Source organism: Mesoplodon mirus (genome assembly GCF_964341445.2).
Source record: "Mesoplodon mirus genome assembly, chromosome: 19".
Classification (NCBI taxonomy): Eukaryota; Metazoa; Chordata; class Mammalia; order Artiodactyla; family Ziphiidae; genus Mesoplodon; species Mesoplodon mirus.
This window is the reverse complement of record NC_138995.1, coordinates 56786726-56807497: the sequence shown is the minus strand read 5'-3', so window position 1 is coordinate 56807497 and position 20772 is coordinate 56786726. Positions and strand designations below refer to the sequence as shown.

The 20772-nt window shown below is 52.4% G+C and overlaps 1 protein-coding gene across 2 annotated transcripts in view; it reads left to right on the top strand.

Moving 5' to 3' along the window:
* The first annotated feature begins 1589 nt into the window (after positions 1–1589).
* Positions 1590–20772, top strand: part of PRKD2 (protein kinase D2) — a 28886-nt gene continuing 9703 nt past the window's right edge. Inside the window, exons 1-15 of one of the 2 annotated variants that reach the window (XM_082608160.1) lie at positions 1590–1722; positions 2191–2610; positions 4810–4948; positions 6776–6907; positions 9978–10132; positions 10247–10469; positions 12067–12144; positions 12220–12373; positions 14993–15110; positions 15410–15487; positions 16901–17159; positions 18690–18742; positions 18888–18960; positions 19436–19542; positions 20396–20557. In XM_082608160.1, coding sequence (XP_082464286.1) covers positions 2371–2610; positions 4810–4948; positions 6776–6907; positions 9978–10132; positions 10247–10469; positions 12067–12144; positions 12220–12373; positions 14993–15110; positions 15410–15487; positions 16901–17159; positions 18690–18742; positions 18888–18960; positions 19436–19542; positions 20396–20557 — 1971 coding nt within the window. In that variant the 5' untranslated portion in view covers positions 1590–1722; positions 2191–2370. Of the gene's footprint in view, positions 1904–2190; positions 2611–4809; positions 4949–6775; positions 6908–9977; positions 10133–10246; positions 10470–12066; positions 12145–12219; positions 12374–14992; positions 15111–15409; positions 15488–16900; positions 17160–18689; positions 18743–18887; positions 18961–19435; positions 19543–20395; positions 20558–20772 lie in introns of both variants that reach the window. The other variant, XM_082608159.1, reaches the window with a different exon arrangement.

Here is a 20772-nt window from a genome sequence, read left to right as displayed (position 1 = left end):
GGTCGTCCGCTGGTCTGGACAAAGGGCACAGGTGGGCAGATGGTCATCAGGTGAGGCTGACAGGAGCCCAGCTATGGGTACCATGTGGCCTCATTGCCCCCTCATCCCTCTGGGCTCTGTGCAGCTTCCCCAGGTGGTGGTTTAGGGTTTCGCTCCAGCCTCAGACTTCCTTCCCCAGCCCCAGCCAGCCCCCGGATGTGGTGACAGATTCGCTACTGTGCCGACCTCAGCTACCCCCAACAGCCCTTTACCAGGAATGTGGGCTCATCGTGAGTTCCTCATGCCCCCCATCCAGCCCTGCTGGTCGGGAGCCTAGGCGACGGTGGCCCATCTCTATTGGGATGCCTCTGGGGCTCAGCCAGGCCTTGGCCCCTCAGTGAAGCCAGTGGGTGGTAGCTACTCGATTGGCAATCTTGGGTAAGTCACTTTGCCTCTCTGAGGGTTCAGCTTCCTGTATGTAAACTAAATGGTAGCCACTCATTATTAGCTGGGGAGGAGAAATGAAGTCGGAATTGGCCCTGGGAGACGTGTTTTATGACAGGCCTGGCACATAGTAGGGCCTCAATCCATACTTGCTGAAAGACTAAATGAACAAACCCACCCACAAACACCTGAGTGCCTGAGATGCCCACCCCTTTATCTCAGCGCATTATAGCCACAGTCACCGCTACTGAGCTGCTGCTGTGTTGTAGGCACCCTTAAACCATCTCATTAATCCCCACGAAGACCCTCTGGGGTCAGTCCTATTATTGTCCCATCTAAGAGACAAGAGAAACAGGCTCAGAGGGGGGAGGTCACCAACCTAAAGTCACACAGAGACACGTGCACACTTCCCCAGGAGAACTATGTACTCTCCATCTATAAAGTGGTGTGGATGTGTGGTCCTCCCTGGTCGCTATGGTCCTTCCAGGCTCCCCCAGGCTTTTCTTTGGCTCTTCACCCTCTTAAACACTGGGGTGGAGTGAGGAGCTGATGGAAGGAAACTACACCCCTTCTCCACCTGCCCTGTGCCTGACTCTCTCCGCACACGGGTAACCCAGCCCTGGCCCCTGCAGTTTGCTCCTGGCACTTTGGCCAAGGTCGCTGGAGACAGACCTGAGGCAAGGACCTCTGCCCATCTGGAGGTCTCGGTCTTCCCACCTGTGTAATGGGCTCGGGAGTGGGGGGCGGGGGCGGGTGTGGTGACGCCCTGGGAAGAGGCAGGCCCGGGCCGGAGAGCGGGCCAGACCTGACACTGCCTCCCACCCTTTCCCCAGCGGTGGGCGCCGGATGCAGGCCAGGCGAGACGGCCCCCCGTCCTTAAAGTGCCAGACGCCTCCTCAGCTCCGCTCTCGCGACCTGTGGTGGGGGTGACGGTGGCTTGCCACTCCCTCTCCAGCTCAGGGAAAAGTCAGCTTTCCAGACTTGGGTGTGAGTTGGGAAGGAATCAGTCTCGCCTCCCTTCCCCGCATCTCCCACCCCAGATCCCCAGACCCGAGAGCGGGAGGTGCCGCCCCCAACTCGGAGGCGCTAAGCCCGCCCTCCTCTTCCGCCCGCAGGCCCTCATCAGGCTCCGCCTGGTCACCGAGGCCGGCGCCGATTGGCCGACTGAACTGTCACTTCGGACACTTCCTCCTGGGCCGCAGCCGCCGAATTAAACTTTGGAGTGGGAAAAGAGCCACCGGCGCCCGTCGCCGGACGACCCTCCCTTCCCTCCCACCCCCCGCCACCCCACTGCCGCCGGTAACACCCCCTTCTCCTCGGCCCCCGACCGAATTTTTCTCCAACTTCCGAGACCCGTGAGATTCCCGCCTTAGCACCCCAACCCTTGGAATCCCTCTGGCCATTCCCAGGCCCGCCGTCGGATCCCTGGGATCCATTCGACCCCCGACTCAGAGACTCCTGCTCTCCACCCCAAGATCTGGTGAATCCCTCGAGCTCCCTTCTTATATGGATCCTCTTCTTAGAGCCACTGGATTCTTGGCTCCACCTGCTCCCTTTCCAATCCCTTCTTTCTCCAGGGAGACTTTGGATCCTGGGCTCTTCTGATCCCTGTGATCCCGGCCTACTAGATATTCTTTTCTGATTTCTTGGAATCTCCCAACCGCTGGGCCCCCCAAACCATTAGATTTCTCCTTTCTGATCATCTGTGATCCCTTAATCCCCGGGCGGGCGTCTGATCCGCTAGATTCCTTTTCTCTAACTTGCCAGGGTCCCACCTCCTCGAGTTCCCTCAACCTGCCAGGATTCTCTTCTCGGATCCCCGGGATCCCCGCGCTCCTACCACCAGCTAACAAGATACCTCGGATCCAGGGACCTGAGCCTCCCTGCTCAGGCTCCTACAGCCGGATCCCGGGTGGGCGCCGGGCGGCGGGTCCCGGGCCTCGCCCTATGGCCGCCGCCCCCTCCCATCCCGCCGGGCTCCCGGGCTCTCCCGGGCCGGGGTCTCCTCCGCCCTCTGGCAGCTTGGAACTGCAGGCGCCGCCACCGCTGCTGCCCCATGTCCCGGCGCCGGGCTCGGGGGTGTCCTTCCACATCCAGATCGGGCTGACCCGCGAGTTCGTACTGTTGCCCACCGCCTCCGAGCTGGCCCACGTGAAGCAGCTGGCTTGCTCCATCGTTGACCAGAAGGTGAGGGCCCAGGGTTCACCCCATCTAGCTTGAGGAGAGGTCTGGAAGAGGGGGGAGGCGCTGGCAGAGGCGATCTCCAGCCCAGTATAAGGAAGAGGGAGAGAAGGGGGATAAGCCTTGGGCGACTGAGGGGTGGGGGTGGGGCATTGGCCCCCAGTTGCCTCCTCACCCCACTACTCCTTTGAGAGAGGCCTGGTCAGGGGTGGGGTGCCCCAGAGGCCTCCCCAAATTGCATGTCCCTGCATGTTGTTGTTTGCTGCAGACTGCATGGAAGAAGGGAGGGACGGGTGAGGTGTAGGAGCCGAGAGAAAGGGGCAGGTGGGAGCAGCAGATGTCGGGGGACCTCCCTGTCCAGGCCTATCCCCGGCCTCCCATTTGGTGGAAACAGTAGAAATTGAAGCCAGGCTGGCCGTGGCGATCAAGTGACATGTGTGGGTGCGGGTGCCTGCAGTAGCTGCCAGGGGCAAGTGAGGTCTCAGAGTCCAATCTCTGCCCTCCCCCAGGCTTGAGTGTGTGTGGAGGGGCAGGTGCGCCTCTTCAAAATCCCAGAGGCTCTGAGGTCTCTGTCCCCTCTCCTGATCAGTGTCCACCCCACCCCCCAGCTCTAATGCTAGTCTGTTAAAACGAACCTTCCCCAATCCCACCCCACTCTTCGCTTTGGACACCAGGGTCACTGGGGTTGGGGCCTGGGGGAGCACGGCAAGGGGAAATCAGGTGGGACGCAATGCTTGGATTCTAGAATGTTAAAAGTTAGAATAAAAAAAAATTGGAATAGTGGGCTACTCTATTGTTGGAATTTTGGACTGTAAAAGTGTTAAAATGTTAGAATTCTAAATTGTTGGAATATGCAACTGCTAGGTAACTGAACTCCTCTGATATTAAAGTGTTCAAACATTAGAACCCGAGGTTGTTGAAATACTAAAACATTAAAATGTTGGAAGATTTGATTCCATCGTTATTAGACTCCTAGAGCATAAAAATGTTAGAATTCTGGAATGCTGGGTCGTTGAAATCCTTTCATGCTAAGATATTCAAATATTAGAATCCTAGTTTGGCAGATTCCTAGAACTTTAAAATATTAGACTACTACTAATCTGGGTTATTAAAATCCTAAAACTTATCATGATAATTTGTTGGAATCTAGAATGTATAATCCTATAATGTGAGCATGCTGGAATCCCAAAATACCCCAATTGTAGAATCTTCTTAGATTCCTGGGAATGAATTCTTTGGGCTGCAGACAAAACATTAGGAACAGGGCCAACTCCCCCATTTTACAGACAAGGAAACTGAAGCTTAGAGAAAGACCTCCAAGGCAGTCAGGACCCTGGCAGTCCTGGCCACCTGTGGACCCTCTCCCAGCAACAAGAACAGATAGAGCTTCCTTTGCCACCTACCCCAAACCCCAAAACTATCAGGCCCAGCTCACACACTCAGCCTGCTCCTTGGGAAAACAGGCTGGGGAGAGGGCATGATTGTCCCCTGGGTGAAGTTCTTTATCCGATGCTCAAGTCCTCAGCCTACCCCCTCAGGCCTCACCGCAGTTTTATTTTCTGCCCCCCACCCCACCCCGTCCAGGTGCGGTAGGGCCCCTTTCCTTCCTTCCAGTGGCTCCACCTGGGCGGTTTCACTTTCTGTTCTACCAGGTTTCATTTCCTGCCCCGCCTCCCCAAGCTGGGGACCGGGACACCTGGGTCCTTGAGGCATTGGGTGGGGGACACCGTGCCAGTTTCCAGCTCCCTTGAGCCCCAGCCTTTCCACACCCCCCTCCCCCCCAAACTAGGAGTCCTAAATCCCCTCCTTCCAGATCGCCCAGCCCCAGTGCTGGGCCTGGAGCCAGGTAACAGGGACAACAATAGATCCAGGAAGGAAGCTGGGGGTGAGGGGGAGCGGGAGGTGGTGGGGAGATAAGGGAAGGGGTGCTCACTCAGCCCTACCCCCTTCCATCTCCAGAAGATTCTAGGTGCCCACGCTCCCAGAGCCACTCTCCCAAACTCTGGCCAGCGCTCTCTCCCAGCACACCTGGGGCCCTGGCACCCTGCCCGGCTCAGCTCCGAGCTGGGCTTGGGAGGTAGCGGGCAGGAAGAAGGGGCTGCGGGGTCTCTGAGTTTCCGGGGGAAACAGCCGGCCCTGCCCTGGGAGGGTTCCAGACCGCTGCTTTGAGCTTTTCCGTCACCACCTCCCTCTCCCGCCCCTCAGTTCCCCGAGTGTGGCTTCTATGGCCTTTACGACAAGATCCTGCTCTTCAAACATGACCCCACGTCGGCCAACCTCCTGCAGTTGGTGCGCTCTGCCGGAGACATCCAGGAGGGCGACCTGGTGGAGGTGGTACTGTCGGGTGAGTGGCCGAGGCAGGCCTAGGGGCGGAGCCTCGAGCGGGGGCGGGGTGTCGGGAGGAGGGGCAGGGGAGGTGGGCCCAGAAACTTAGTTCTTAAAGTTAGGGACCAGCGGTTCTAAGCCTTGGCTGCAGATTAGAATCACCGCGGGAGCTTTTTACAAACTACCGCTACGGAATGGGTAGGTGTGGTGGCTGCACATTGTGGAATTCGCACAGCACTGAACATAAACCATCCACGGCAACGCGGATGAATCTCACACCTAATGCTGAGGGACAGAAGCTAGACATCAGACTACATATTGTATCATTCCATTTACGAAGCACAAAGACAATTACGCTATTTTGTTAGAAGCCAAGAGAGTGGGTACCTTTTTGGTAGCTGGAGTTGGGTGGGGGGCACAATGGTTTAAACTTCCATTTATCCATCAGGATGCTGGTGACATGGGCGTGTACAGTTTGACAATTCATTGAGCTGTGCATTTCTGATATGTCCTTTCCTAGACCTACGTTACACTTTGATGTAAAGTTAAAAATGTTTTGCTGCCTGTGCCTCCTCCCAATGAAATGCTAAATTAAATCAGACTCTGTGGCGTGAGATGAAACCCGGGTACCTGTATTTTCAGCCAAAATCTAGTCCACCCACTGGCCATTCCCATTTGATGGATGGGCAAGCTCTCAGCACTTAGAGGACTCTTTAGCCCTTGGTTCCTTCAGGAGGGTGGGGTAGGGGGGTAGGAGGTACCTTACTCATGGCTGTATGTCCTCCCCTGCCCCCCCACCCCGACCCGGAGTACTGCAATGCTCCGTAAAATTTGTTGGATGGATGGATGGATGGATGACAGTTAGAAGTTTGGATTAACGGGACTTCCCTGGTGGCGCAGTGGTTAAGAATCCTCCTGCCAATGCAGGGGACACCGGTTCGATCCCTGGTCCAGGACGATCCCACATGCCTCAGAGCAACTAAGCCAGTGTGTCACAACTACTGAGCCTGCGCTCTAGAGCCCGCGAGCCACAACTACTGAGCCCACGTGCCGCAACTACTGAAACCTGGGCGCCTAGAGCCCGTGCTCCACAACAAGGAAGCCACCGCAATAAGAAGCCTGCACACCGCAACAAAGAGTAGCCCCCTCTCGTCTCAACTAGAGGAAGCCCACGCGCAGCAATGAAGACCCAACTCAGCCAAAAATTAAAATAAATAAATTAATTAGTTTTAAAAAATAGAAATAAAAAAGTGTAAGTGGAACATTCATCAAAATAAATTTTAAAAAAAAGAACTATAAGGCGATACTATTATCATACTGGGCATGTTCTTCCCTAGATACCTGCATGGTCCAGACCCTTAGCTTTTTCAGGTCTTTTGTCTTTTTTTTTTTTTCTTTTGGGCAGGCGGATTCTTAACCACTGTGCCACCAGAGAAGCCCTGTGTTTTTTTAATTAAATTTTTTTTAATTGTGATAAAATATATGCAACATAAAATTACCATCTTAACCATATTCAAAGTCTAGTGTTCAGTAGTGTTAGTTACATTCACAATGTTGTGTAACCAACCTCCAGAACTGTTTTCATCTTGCAAAACTGGAACTCTGTGCCCATTAAACAATTCCCCATTCCCCCTCCCCGGTCCCTGGCATAGGCATATAGGTGTTATGGCCAATGGTGGAGCTGGGATTTGAACCCAGGTCGAATGAAATGTAGGATGCGAGTAAATGATTGAAAGAAAGATCAAACATTGCAGTTGAGAGGACTGTGTGAAACCTGGGCATGCGGAGGCTGAAATGGCCACCGCTGGTCCCGACTCAACCATCCGCCCCTCCCTGCTGCCTGCAGCTTCGGCCACCTTCGAGGACTTCCAGATCCGCCCGCACGCCCTCACGGTGCACTCCTACCGAGCGCCTGCCTTCTGCGACCACTGCGGAGAGATGCTCTTCGGCCTAGTGCGCCAGGGCCTCAAGTGTGAAGGTGAGAGGCGGAGGGGCTGGAGGCGGGGCCAAGAGGTAGGGAGTGGGCGTGAGGGCGGGGCCGGGATGGAGCTCAGGGCCAGGAGGTGGGGCCTAAGAGGTGGGGTTCGGAGGGAGAGGTGAGCGCCCAGAGGCAGGGCTTGGGGGAGGAACTGGAGGTGGGAACAGGAGGCGGGGCTTGGGTTGAGGGCGGGGTCTGGGTGGGGCTCCGTTTGGGGGTGGGGACTGGGGGGTGGAGCTCCGAGGGAGTGGTAAGGGGCAGAGCTTTGGGGGAGAACAGGGGTGATGGGGAAGAAGGCGGAGCCTATATCAGTCAGGGATCAACAGGAGAAACGGAGCCTGTAGGGAGGCATATGTTAAGGGATTTTTGGAAGGAATTGGCTTACAGGATTGTGGGCGCTGGCCACTCTGAAATCTGCAGGGCGGGTCGTCAGGGAGAGCAGGCAGGAGATGAAGCTGCTCTCCAACTGGGAAATCTCAGCTCGGCCCTTTAAGCCTTTCAACTGATTGAAACAGGCCCACCCAGATTAACTAGGATGATCTCTGTCACTTAAAGTCAACTGATTGTGGACTTGAATCACATCTCCAGATACCTTCTCAGCAACACGCAGATTATCGTTTGAATAACTGGGGATGTGACACATAAAGCTGACCATCAGAGTCCACCTCTTGGCAACCTGGCACTTCCATCTGCTAGGGCTGTCCTAACAAAAGATCATGGGCTGGGTGGTGTAAACAAGATCTGGGTTCTGACAAGATATGGTTCCTGGTGAGGACTCTCTTCCTAGCTTGGAGATGGCCACCATCTCCTCCTGGGCTCACATAGCACGTGGAGAGAGAGCGATTTTTCATGTCTCTTCCGTTTATAAGGACCCCAGTCCCACTGATCAGGGCCCCATCCTTATGGCCTCATTTAACCTTAATTACCTCCTTAAAAGCCCCATCTCCAAATACAGTCACATTGAGGATTAGGGCTTCAACATATGAATTTGGGGAGAACACAGACATTCAGTGCATAACAGGCGCCCATACCCGTCTCCCTAAATCATACTTAAAAAACATAAAGGAACACAGTGTGTTCCTTTGAGACAAGATGTCTCAAGGCTAAGCCCAAGGGTCAGGATCCGCAGGTTCCCTGTTCCCGTCTTTGATGCTTCTGAGGGGGAATGCTGAGGCCACGCCTCCCCTGCAGAGGAAGGCCGCACACCTGCCTTGGCTCTGCTCTAGACACAGCGGATGAAGCCCATCCATTATATGATGACGACCTGCATCTCCATTGTTGTTCAGTGTGCCCCACTATTAGAGGCATATTCTCAGATGTTCCATTGCCTAAGGATCTCCAGCTTTGTGGCTGTCATGCTCCTATAGAAATCCGGAGTCCCTGATACCTTGTGATCCAGATGACCCACAGCATCGACTAGGGTTGTTATCATGCAGCCCTAAATATACTTGTGGAGGACTTCCCTGGTGGTCCAGTGGTTAAGACTTTGTGCTTCCACTGCAGGAGGCGCGGGTTCGATCCCTGGTCAGGGAATTAAGATCCCCACATGCCACACGGCACGGAAAAAAAAAAGTTAAATATACTTGTGGCATTATTTAAGGACTCCAGGGTTAATAGCTGTATCAGGCCTGCAAAACACCAGTTTACTGCGTTCAATGCTGCTAACAATATTGCCATCGTCCACATGCCCTATCCAACTCTTGAAGTGTTGGTTTATGTAACCGTTGTCATGGAGCAACCCTGGTATCACCAAGTTCTAATGGCCATTCTCCGAATGGACTTCATCGGCCCAGCATCACAGATGATGGTCCAAGTTCATAGGGTTCCAAAAGAGGCCCAGATGCCTGTACTTTATGCCACTGACGCCTTCCTACAGGAGTTTGATTCTACCTTGATGCTCGTAACAGGAACCATAGATGAGATTCTGAAATTCGGTGAAGCATGTGAGTGATTAAAGGCCAAAACTGGGACCTGGTTCCTGTGTGCAATTTGCCATCCTGAAACTCTCCTCGTGGCACCAACAGCAATCCCCAAGCTTGCCTCTGCAGCGCGACATTGTGCATTTGAGACAGTGCCTATGATGAGGAATTACTGCGCAGGAAAGTCTATAAGAGGCCGGCTGCCAGAAGACAGTCTTCATAAAATGTCCGAAGGAAGCTTCCAAAGGCTGGAGGAACATTCTTTACTGCAGAAAGAGATCCTGGAATCATTTGGAATCACCAGAGATGTATGGAGAAGTGTTCAGGAAGTCCAGTAGGAAATGACAAGCTAAGCCTGACTCTTTCATGGTCAAGGATTAAAAATAGAAAAGAAAAGAAAGAACAAAGTCACACTTCCACATGATATGATACAACCATCCCGAGTACAACTGAAAATGCTCTCTTTCCCCATAAGACAATGTCCTTGTGTGATATTCCCTCTTCTCCTTTGATATCCTGTAACGAATATCACGGTATAAAGTTAATTATTATTAATATCTCATGTTAGATGATAAGGGGGTAGAAGAGGGAAGAAAACAAAAATATCTGGTGTACGCACACATTCATAACAAAGTAAGGAAGAAATACTATGACTGTCCTCACGGCTGCAACTGGTCACGTGGCTGTGGCTTCCTTCTCTTCCCTTCTCCACTGCCTGGTCCATATTCCCTTTGCCCTCAGCCAGCACCTCACCTGCTCATGGTGTTTTGTCTGTTGGGGTGGCCCAAAACTTTATTCCTTTTTTTTTTTTTTTTGGCCTCACCAAGTGGCTTGTGGGATCTCAGTTCCCCGACCAGAGATTATTGAACCCGCGCCCTAGGCAGTGAAAGCGTGGAGTCCTAACCACTGGACCGTCGGGGAGTTCCCCAAACCTTTATTCCTGAAGACTCTCAGCCATTAGCAGTTCTGCCTGAATTGGGTTTTGTAGTTTTCCGCTCACGTTAATTACACTAGGAAGAGGCATCCTGAGGGACCTGCTGTGTTCCAGATCTTCAGAAAAGGAGAAGGTGGCGGAGCGGGGGTGGGGAGCTGAGCTTTAGTGCCCAGGTCAGGTGGAGGCTATGTCTCTGACCGTCGGGCGCCCCACACAGGCTGCGGACTGAACTACCACAAACGCTGCGCCTTCAGCATCCCCAACAACTGCAGCGGGGCCCGCAAGCGACGCTTGTCGTCCACGTCTCTGGCCAGTGGCCATTCGGTGCGCCTCGGCACCTCTGAGTCCCTGCTCAGCATGGCTGATGAACTGGTGAGCACCTGGGGGAGTGGGGAGGGGTGGGGAGGGTTGGGGGTTGGGGGTTGATGAGGCCCAGGCGCAGGGACGACGTGCTGAGGTGTCCCTTTCCACCTTGCCATCTGATAGAGCCGTAGCACCACCGAGCTCATCCCTCGCCGCCCCCCGTCCTCGTCCTCCTCATCTTCTGCCTCATCCTACACCGGTCGCCCGATCGAGCTGGACAAGATGCTGCTGTCCAAGGTCAAGGTGCCACACACCTTCCTCATCCACAGCTACACGCGGCCCACCGTCTGCCAGGCTTGCAAGAAACTGCTCAAGGGCCTCTTTCGCCAGGGCCTGCAGTGCAAAGGTCAGCGGGGGCCCCCCACGTTGGGGGGTGGCGAGGGACAGAGTCAGAACAGCCCCCATCACACAGACACACTCAGAGGCTTAGGATCTCAGCTGGGCTTGTGGCAGGAAACAAAAGTCTCTGTTCTGATCCTTAGAAGCACAGGGCCTTGGAAAGGGAGTGCCCTGAATCCTGAAGTTCTAGAACCTTTGGAATTCTGGAATCCTAGAACCTCAGTCATTAGAAACTTGGAATCCTAGCACCTAAGAAATCTATATTCATATGATACTTAGCATGGAATTCTAAAACCGTAGAACTTGAGAATTCTTGAATCAGAGAACCTTAGAAACATAAGTTTCAAGAATTCTAGATCATAGGATTCAGCAAAAAGAATCATAGAACTTTAGACTCATAAATATTAGAACTATCAAATTATAGATTCTCAGAATGTTAGAACTTTAAAACCATAGGAATTGAGAAGAATAGAAACCTAGAAGCAAACATTTGAGTCTTAGAAGTCTAGAATCATATAGCCTTGGAACCATCAAATTCTGGAGTCCTAGAAATCTAAGATCCTGGAACTTTGAATGATCAAATCTGAAATACCAGAAGTCTAGATCCATAAAAAGGTTAGAGCCATCCAATTCTAGAATTCATCAGAACAGTCAAATTCTAGAATCTTAGATGTCTACAGCTAAAGAACCATAGAGACATTAAGTTCTAGATTCCTGGGTGTACAGAACCCAAGAACTTTGGAACTATCAGATTCTAGAGGCTTAGAAGTCTAGAATCATAGAACTGTAGAGTCACCGAATTCTAGAGTTTAGATACATAAAACCTTAAAACTTCAGACATCAAAGAATCTTAGCAGTCTAGAACTGTAGAACTGTAGAAGCATAGATGTGTAGAGTTCTAGAAACTTGGACATCAAACTCTGCAGTCTTAGAAATCTAGAATCATAAGGACCTTAGCAAAATAAGTTTTCATACAATTCCAGGATTTTTGATGTATAGCAGCCCAGAACCTTGGAGTCTTCAAACTTCTCACCCAAGCAGTGGTTCTCAACCAAGGACAGTTTTGCCCAAGGGGCATGTTTGGCAATGTCTGGAAACATTTTTGTTTGTCATATGGGGCTGGTGCTACTGGCATCAGGTGGGTAGAGATCAGGGATGCTGCTAAAAATCCTATGGTGTTCAGAACAGCCCGCCACAACAAGGAATTTTCCAGCCCAAAATGTTCATAGTGCCAAAGGTTGAGAAACCCCGCCCTCAAAAGCCTGAAGTCTAGAATCATAGAGTGTTACATGCGATTACACTCTATAATTGTAGAAATCTAGGGTGACGGATATTTACACTGTTAGAACTTTAGACCCTTAGAGTACTAGGGCTATCAAGCCACAGACACTTCATCTGGCCCTCCTCTATTTAATCAAGCCTCTCCATAGTTGAGGACTGTGGCTTAAAGGAGGGATGACCAGGGAAGGGTCATTTAGCTTTCCTGCCCCAAAAAGCAATAGCGAACTCTTTTGAGACTGGTGGCTAGGGGTCAAGGGTCAACCCTTAGAGGTGACCTCTCTTCCCCCTCCCACCCGACTCCATGTTCCCTGTCCTCCTACCAGATTGCAAGTTCAACTGTCACAAACGCTGCGCCACCCGAGTCCCTAATGACTGTTTGGGGGAGGCACTCATCAACGGAGGTAAGAGGCTGGAGGCTGAGCGGGAAAGGGCAGCAGGACTGGGTGGAGGCCCCTCTGATGCCCCTGTCCTCCCAGATGTGCCGATGGAGGAGGCCACTGATTTCAGCGAGGCTGACAAGAGCTCCCTCATGGATGAGTCAGATGACTCGGGTTTCGTCCCGGGCTCCCACTCAGAAAATGCTCTCCATGCCTGCGAGGAGGAGGAAGGCGAGGGAGGCAAGGCCCAGAGGTACCCAGGGCCCTCTCCAGTGAAGGCCGTTCTCCGTCCCTACAATGGGTTGACATCACCCCGTTCTTATAAATTTCCCGTGTTCCTGAGGCGAACTTTTTCAAGCATCCAAACTTTATTTTTTTAACCTAAACTTTTTTCCTTATTTACATTTTTAACAAGTTTTAATGGAAGCCTATTTTAACTTATATTGTTTTTCTTTTATTGGAACTGGTAATACAGTCACTCAAAATGTATATAGTCAACCCCTCCCACTTCCCTGCCTCTCAGCTGCCCAGCCCCTCTGCCCAGAGGATGCCAGTGGGATTAGGTTCTGGTGGGTCCTTCCAGAAACAGTCCATATGGCAAAGTGACAGTACAAAGAGTGAGTGAGAATATGGACTCTGGAACCAGACTGCTGTATGGCCTTAGGCAAGAGATTAACCTCTCTGGGCCTCAGTTTTCTCATCAGTAAAATGGGGATAAAGTAGTACCTACCGTATAGGGCTGTTGCGAGACTGAAATGAATTAATGTAAATCAAGTATGTAAAACAGTACCTGGTATACAGTAAGTGTTAGTTTAACTCTTATCCCAGAGCCCTAAATCTTAAAAAGGAAGGGAAAATATCCATTTCCTTTCAACCATTTTGGCCTTGGATTGATTTGTATGGCCTTAAACAAGTCCCTTCTCCTTTTGGTGCCTCAGTCTTCCCATCTGTAAAATGGGGAAAGGAAAATATCCCCAACGAACTGACAGGCAGTGGCTTTCTTCTGGCATGGAAGCTCTGAAAAATAATAATAACTTTTACTTAATTACACATTTAAAATTAGAAATGGAATTAATCTTCAGCTTCACTAGAATGTGAGTTCAAGTGCTCGAGAGCAAGGGTATTTATCCATCTCCCAAGTGCCTAGGACAAGGTCTGGCTTCCTCCATGGATGACTGTTTATCGAGGTGGCAGGAAAGCAGCAGGGCTAAAAGCACAGGGCGCTGGAGGCTGAGAGATGGATCCCAGCTCCATCACTTAAACTGCTGGTCCTTTCTCTGCCTGCCTCGGTTTCCTCCTGGGAACTGAGGACGTGCCTTACAGAGTATGCAAATTCTATTTGATCATGCAGGGAAAGTGCTTGTCAGGTTATAAGTGCTCAGAAAATGGAAAAGGAGTTCTCCCTAGTATTTGAATCTTGAATCTCTAAAGTGGGATGGGTGAGAGATGATCCATTTGGAGGTATGAGAAGAAAATATTTGCATTTCCACTTCTCTTATTTTTAATCTCATCCTTTGAACCTTTTCACTTTTTTTCATATGTTTTAGAAAAAAATTTTTTTAATTCAAGTATGGTTGATTTACAGTGTTGTGTTAGTTTCAAGTGTACAGCAAAGTGATTCAGTGTATATATATATATATATATATATATATAGAGAGAGAGAGAGAGAGAGAGAGAGAGAGAGCAATATATGTATTCTTTTTCAGATTCTTTTCCATTATAGGTTATTATAAGATACTGATAACTGCTATCAAAAATAAAATTAAAAAGGCAATGAGAGGGGATAGAAAATGGGGACATGCTATCTTACTTAGGGTCATTAAAGGAGCCCTCTGTGAGGAAATGTTGTAGCTTTAAAGAGATCTGAGGGAGGGGAGGGAAGGAGTGGTGTGGAAGATATCTGGGGGAAGAGGCCACCAAGCAGAGGGAACAGCAAGTGCAAAGGCCCTGAGGTAGAACCAAGGATGTTGCAAGAGTAGCAAGGAACCTGGGATGGCTGAAGCAGGGAGAGTGATGGGAAGAGAATGGGAAGTGAGGCCAGAGGGGGGACGGGTATTCAGGTCACAGTGGTCACCGAGAGTTTCTTACTAGTGCCACCCAGCCCTAGCCACCTGGAACCTCAGAATCCCTTTCTCCCAGGGTCTTTCCTGGGAGTGTTTAGTAACGGAATAATAGGCTATCAGAGTTGGACTTTGAAGGGCTTGGGAGGGAGGGCTGTTGGGAGAGACAGCCTATTTCACAGATGAGGAAACCGAGTCTCAGAGAGGCAAAGAGAAGTGGCCAAGGCCTCTCAAGTCCAGGTCTAGCGCAGGGATCAAGACGTTGTTGGTTCTGAAGTTGGGCAAGTCACTTAATTTCTCTCAGCCTTCATTTCCTCACTATCATAATAGCACGTGCACAGATGAGAGAAATGAGGCACAGAGAGGTTGAGTCACTTGCCCAATGTCACACAGCTGGCTCCACAATCAATGGGCTCAGTACTAATAAGCACTTGTTGGAGGCCCACTGTGTGTCAAGTACTGTGCTAAACTCCTAAGAAAGGCTTCACTTCTCACAGCAACCCCTTTGGGTGGAGAAACTGAGGCACGAAGTGGTTAGGTAATTTGCCAGGCAGCCTGGCTTCGGAACGCAGCCTCTTAATGTGGGCCTCTCAAGAGTCCCCTTCCTCATTATGGGAAATCTGGAAACCACAAAGGGAAAAAGTGTGGCCAAAAAACCCCCTGGCTGCCCAGAGATGCACTCCCCCACACACCCCACACCCCCACACACACCCCCGGCCCCGAACAGGCCCCTACCACCACCCGCCGTGGCCCCAGGCACTACTGCTATTTTCTGCTTGTAACCTCTCACCCCTTCCTCTCCCCACCCTCAGCTCCCTGGGGTACATCCCCCTAATGAGGGTGGTGCAGTCAGTGAGACATACAACACGGAAATCCAGCACGACGCTACGAGAGGGTTGGGTGGTTCATTACAACAACAAGGACACGCTGGTGAGTGGGTGGGGCGGGGTCAGGTGGGTGGGGCTAGAGTTGGGGAGAACGGGGGTTTGAGGGGGCGGAGCCGGTTGGGGCTTGGAGTGGGCGGGGTCATGCTGAAGGCTGAGGTAGAATTAGAGGGGTGGCTATAGGGATGAAGGGGGAGGGACAGGATTTAGGGGAGGGGCGGGACTAAGGCAAGGTCGGGGCGGGGCGGAGCTAGAATTAGGGGCGGGGTTGGCTGGGATTAGAGTCAGAGCCCTAGCAGAATGTGGGGCAGACAACCTCAGTCTCTCAAGCACCTCTCCCAACAGAGGAAGCGGCACTTTTGGCGCCTGGATTGCAAGTGCATCACGCTCTTCCAGAACAACACGACCAACAGATACTACAAGGTGGGCCTTCTGGCTCCCAGATCCCCCAGACCTCTCCTCTTTGTCCACTATCTTCTCCCCTCCTCTCCCAGTTGCTTCAGGCAAATACCTGCAAATCACACTTTCTGCCCACCCCTGCTTGCCCGCTTCCATCCCATCAGCAAGTGTCGCCCACCTGGACGCCCTTCCCCGTGTTTGAGCTCAGCTCCATCACTTTCCAGCTAGGGGATCCAGGCAAGTTACCTCACCTCTCTGCACCCCACGTGTCTGTCTCACCTGTAAAAGGCCTCAAAGAATAGTCCTCGCCTCAGGGCTGATGCCAGAATTCAAAGAGATAATCTACGTGGAGCAATTAGTTTAGGGCCAGGCGTATGTTAAGCTCCGTTAAACTCCCAGTAACTATAAGTGTGTTATCATTATAACTTTATAATTAATTTATTGAATTCTTTCCTTGTACTCATTCATCACCGCCTCCCATGCCACCGCTGCATTCCAGCCAGGCTCCTCCCCGGTCCTTCTGCTGCCCTTGTCCTGTCTTCTCCCACGCAGCAGCCAGAGGAGTCCATTAAAACCATCACAAGCTTCCAATGGCTCCCGCTCCCCTTGGAATAAAACCCAGACACCTCGCTGTTTACCTGCTCTGGAGCATCTTCCTTACCCTTCCCATGGCTGCTTCCTTCTTACCCTTCCCGTCTTCCTCAAGCCACGCTATCTAAAAGAGCATCCCCACCACCACGTCTCTGTCTCCTGGTTTTATTGGCTACTTAAGTCTGTCTCTCTTTCTCACTCTTTCCTTCTTTTCTTCCTCCCTTCCTTTGCCTTTCAGCACTTTTCAAAGCACACTTTTTCCTCCCCATAGACACTGCAACCTCTCTCCTCCCACGGCCCCCTCTGCCTCCTTCCTGGTCTCCTATGTCAGTCCCATCCTCTCCCATCCACCCTCCACACACAGCCAGAGAGAACTGTTCCCCACCTTGCACTAAACCCTTCTGTGGCTCCCCAAGGCCCTGGAGACAAAGCTCAGGCTCCTCCCTGTGGCCCATGAGGCCCTTTAGGCCTGGCCCTAGCCTGATTTCATTTATTTATTTATTTATTTATTTATTTATTTATATCCTTTATTAATTCATCAAACATGGCATGCCTATTGTGTGCCAGGCACCATCCATGTAATGGGGATATGGCATGTTCCTTGAACACAAGCCTTTTCTACCTCAGTGCCTTTGCACATGCTCCACCCACTCCTCCACCAGCTGGCCTCTTCTTACCTTTCCGATCTCTGCTTCAATGTAACTTCCACCAGGAGGCCTTTCCTGGCCCCTCCATGCAAACCAGCCCCTTCTGCAATGACACTGGCTCTGTGTGCTCGTCTGAGTAAGTGGAGAGCCCCAGAGTCAGCCTGGAGCCCTCACGGGTGCTGGCTCTGTGTCCTGCCAGGAAATTCCACTGTCTGAAATCCTTGCCGTGGAGCCTGCCCAGAACTTCAGCCTTGTGCCACCAGGCACCAACCCACACTGCTTCGAGATTGTCACTGCCAACACCACCTACTTTGTGGGCGAAACCCCTGGCGGAGCCCCAGGGGGGCCCGGCGGGCAGGGGGCCGAGACTGCCCGGGGCTGGGAAACAGCCATCCGCCAGGCTCTGATGCCTGTCATCCTCCAGGATGCACCCAGTGCCCCAGGCCATGCGCCCCACAGTAAGTCCCCCACCCTGGGTCCCTGGGAGGATGGGTCTTGGAGGGCTTGGGTGGGATCCTGGAGAAGGGAAGAGCCAGGGAATGTCAGAGTGGAGAATATGGCTTCTGGACTCAGCAGGCCTGGGTCTAAATCATTAAGCCCTAGACCTAACGTACAGTCTTGGGCATGTTACTTTCCCTTTCTGAGTCTTTTCCCAGGGGTGCCAACTCCTCCAAACTGTGAGTTCAGACTTTTTAATTCATGCTCCTTTGTGCCTGGCCTGTGCTGGATAATGCTGGGGGCACTGCTATGACCAAGACAGCCCAGGACCTGCCTTCCTGGAGCTCATAGTCCAGTAAGGAAGACAGACCTGTTCCCAGACAGTGATGACTCAGAGTGGGCAGGGCTGGGATAGGGGAGCCAGAGGGCTGTGGGAGCTCAGAGGGGGGTGACTAACCCAGCCTGGGTGTCCCGGAGGGCTTCCTGAAGGAGGCAACATCTGAGCTAAGACCTGGAAGTTGAAGAGGGGTGAAATGAAGGGAAAGGAAGTGGGAAATCCTTTCACGCAGAGGCAAAGGATGATCAGGGAGTCCCAGGTTCCTGCCTTATGGAGCTCATAGTCCAGGGTGAGTAACAGACATTCATCAGATCATCCTGTATGAAAGACAAGTGGGACGTAGACCATGTGCTAAAGGAATCTGACATGGCCCCAGGAGTAACATTTGAGTTGAGACTGAGAGATGAGGAGGACTTAACTAAGTCCACAATGAGGGAAAGAGCATTCCTGGCAGAGAAAACAGCAAATGCAAAGGCCCAGAGATAGGAGAGAACTTGCTGTATCGGAGGCCCAGCAAGTAGGCCAGCGTGTCGGGAACACACACAACAGGAAGGGAGGGGATGAAGTCAAAGAGGCAGAGGGACCAAACTCTGCTTGTCAGGCCATTTAAGGGCCTTGGCCTTCCTCCTCAGGGCACTGGGGGGCCATGGCAGGGTTTTGAGCAGGGGAAGGATGGAGTCAGGTTTGTGCTTCAGCAAAATGCCTCTGGCTTCCTTATGGAGGGCAAATAGGAGAGGGTGGAACGGGGCAGGGAGACCAGGGAGGAGGCTGAGGGGCGAGGGCTGGATGTTCCTCAGGGAGGGGACAGGTGTTCAAATGGCAGAAGGATCAAGACTTTGGAAATGTCTGACCTTGGTTGGATTAGTCGTGGGGCAAATGCAGGGGAAGGTGCCTGAGTCAGTTTGGAGTTTCCCACTGAGCCTCAGTTTCCTCCTCTGTAAAATGGGATCATCACTTGGTGCTGAGATCACAGAGTGAAATGCTCCATGAACTCATTCATGGCATCACTTTTTGAGCTCCTGTCTCATTTCCTCCTCTCACTGGCCCTAGGAGAGAGGTCTTTTTATTGTTTCCATTCTTCCAGAGGAGGAAACTGAGGTTCTTAGTGGACAAGTCAGTCAGTAGCCTGACTACTGGCTCCAGAGGGTGGAGTTATGGGTGAACGTGATCTTGAGCGTGGGGTCCCCTCACCTCCGCCTCCTCCTCTCCCCAGGACAAGCTTCTCTGAGCATCTCTGTGTCTAACAGCCAAATCCAAGAGAATGTGGTGAGACCCTGCCCACATCCCACAGCCCCAAGGATGTGTTCCCCCTCCCCCTCCCAAACAGCCTCCTAGTTCTCCCACCCTCCTAGTCTCCTCGACCTCCCCATCTCCATTTGCACCCCTGACCCTCCCTGTCCCCACCCTGCAGGACATTGCCACTGTCTACCAGATCTTCCCGGATGAGGTGCTGGGCTCGGGCCAGTTTGGAGTGGTCTATGGTGGTAAGGATGCTTCAAGAGCTGACCCAGAAAAGGGTCCTGAGCCCAGACCTTCCCTTTGATTGCCTGCATGCTCACCACTTTTTCTAGTTGATTAGAAAGCTAGATCCCGGGGACAGATGGTTGCAGGCTCGCCTTTTCTCACTGGGAAAGGCCAATGACTTTCTTCCATTATTAATAGGGAAGGTAAATTCTACACTGATTGGCCACAGAGCTAGATGCTAGACTCTGACTGGTTATAAATCTAGTTTCCCATGTTATAGATTCCCCTCCTCAGAGCTCTGTCTTTACTTTCCACCTTTATTCCCAGGGCCCCCCCGCCCCTCGCACCTCTCCTGGGGACCCCTCAGAGCCCCCATGATGGCCCTTCATCCACCTCTGCCCAACTCCGGCTGTGTCTCTCTGGTGGGGGCTTCCTCTTGCCAGGACTGGAATGTCCTGCTCCCCTCATCCCCCATCTCCCCTACCCCCTGCCCAGGAAAGCACCGGAAGACAGGCCGGGACGTGGCAGTAAAGGTCATCGACAAACTGCGTTTCCCCACCAAGCAGGAGAGCCAACTCCGGAACGAAGTGGCCATTCTGCAGGTGACCCCTGAGATCTATGGTCCAGCTCTGCCCCCCTCCCCACCCAGGAAGGGCCTTCCCTTCCCACTTCCTCCAGGCTGGGGATAGTCAGGGAAGGCTTCCTAGCGGAGGCACCATGCATGTTGAGACTGAAGGGGTAGAGAAGGTATTCTGAGCAGAGGGACCAACCCGTGCAAAGGTCCAGAGGTGAGAGGGAACACGAAGTCTTCTAGGAACTTGAAGGAGTTCAAGGTTACTAGATGGTTTATGTGAAGAAAGGTGGTGGGTGGTGAGGCTAGCGGGGAGGCTGGGGGTCACACCCTATGGGCTTTCTCCTGAGGGTGCTGGGGAGCCATGGAAGGATTTTGAGCAAGGAAGGGACAGGGTCAGATGTGAACTTTCGAAAGATCCCTCTGGCTGCTATTGGAGGGTAGGGGGAAAAGGTGTGGGGCTGGAACCTGGACGCCAGGGAGGAGGCTGGGTGGGGACCTGGGTGGGAGAGATGGGGTTCAGCTAGGCAAGGGCTGGGGAAGGGAAGGAGGGCAGGGATTTAAAAGATACAGATGCACAAAGCTCCTTCCCATTTCTCCACGCTCCCCTTCTCTTGTTCCCACAACCCTGGACCTTCACCAGAATTTCATGACGTAAAGATCCTTCTGGACACTTGGTGGCGCTGGAGGGGTGGTTCTGTCTGGGGCTGTGGAAACCCTTTCCCCTCCCCCAGTGACACCCCCAGGGAAGGAACAGCCGACCCTCCGGGGATATCTGTCTTGTTTGTCGTCTGCCTGCTCCTATGGCTTGCCCTCTGGGGTCTCAAGTTTGCGGGTGACCTGGGTTCTGACCCCCGCCCCGCCCCCCACCCCACCCACCCCAGAGTCTGCGGCACCCGGGGATTGTCAACCTGGAGTGTATGTTCGAGACCCCGGAGAAGGTATTTGTGGTGATGGAGAAGCTGCACGGGGACATGCTGGAGATGATCCTCTCCAGCGAGAAGGGCCGGCTGCCTGAGCGCCTCACCAAGTTCCTCATCACCCAGGTGCGCCTGCCCCGCCCACTGCCCCGCCCAACGCCAGCCTCCCCGCCCCGGCTCCCCACCTGCCCTGCAAGACGCACATGTGCCGTGTGCCCCTGAAGGGCAGGAAGACCTTGGGTGGGAGTCATAATAGCGAGTACTAGAAAATGTAATAATAGAGTAATAATAACAATCATAGAAAAAGTATTAGAGTGATCATTTTTAAATTATAATAGATT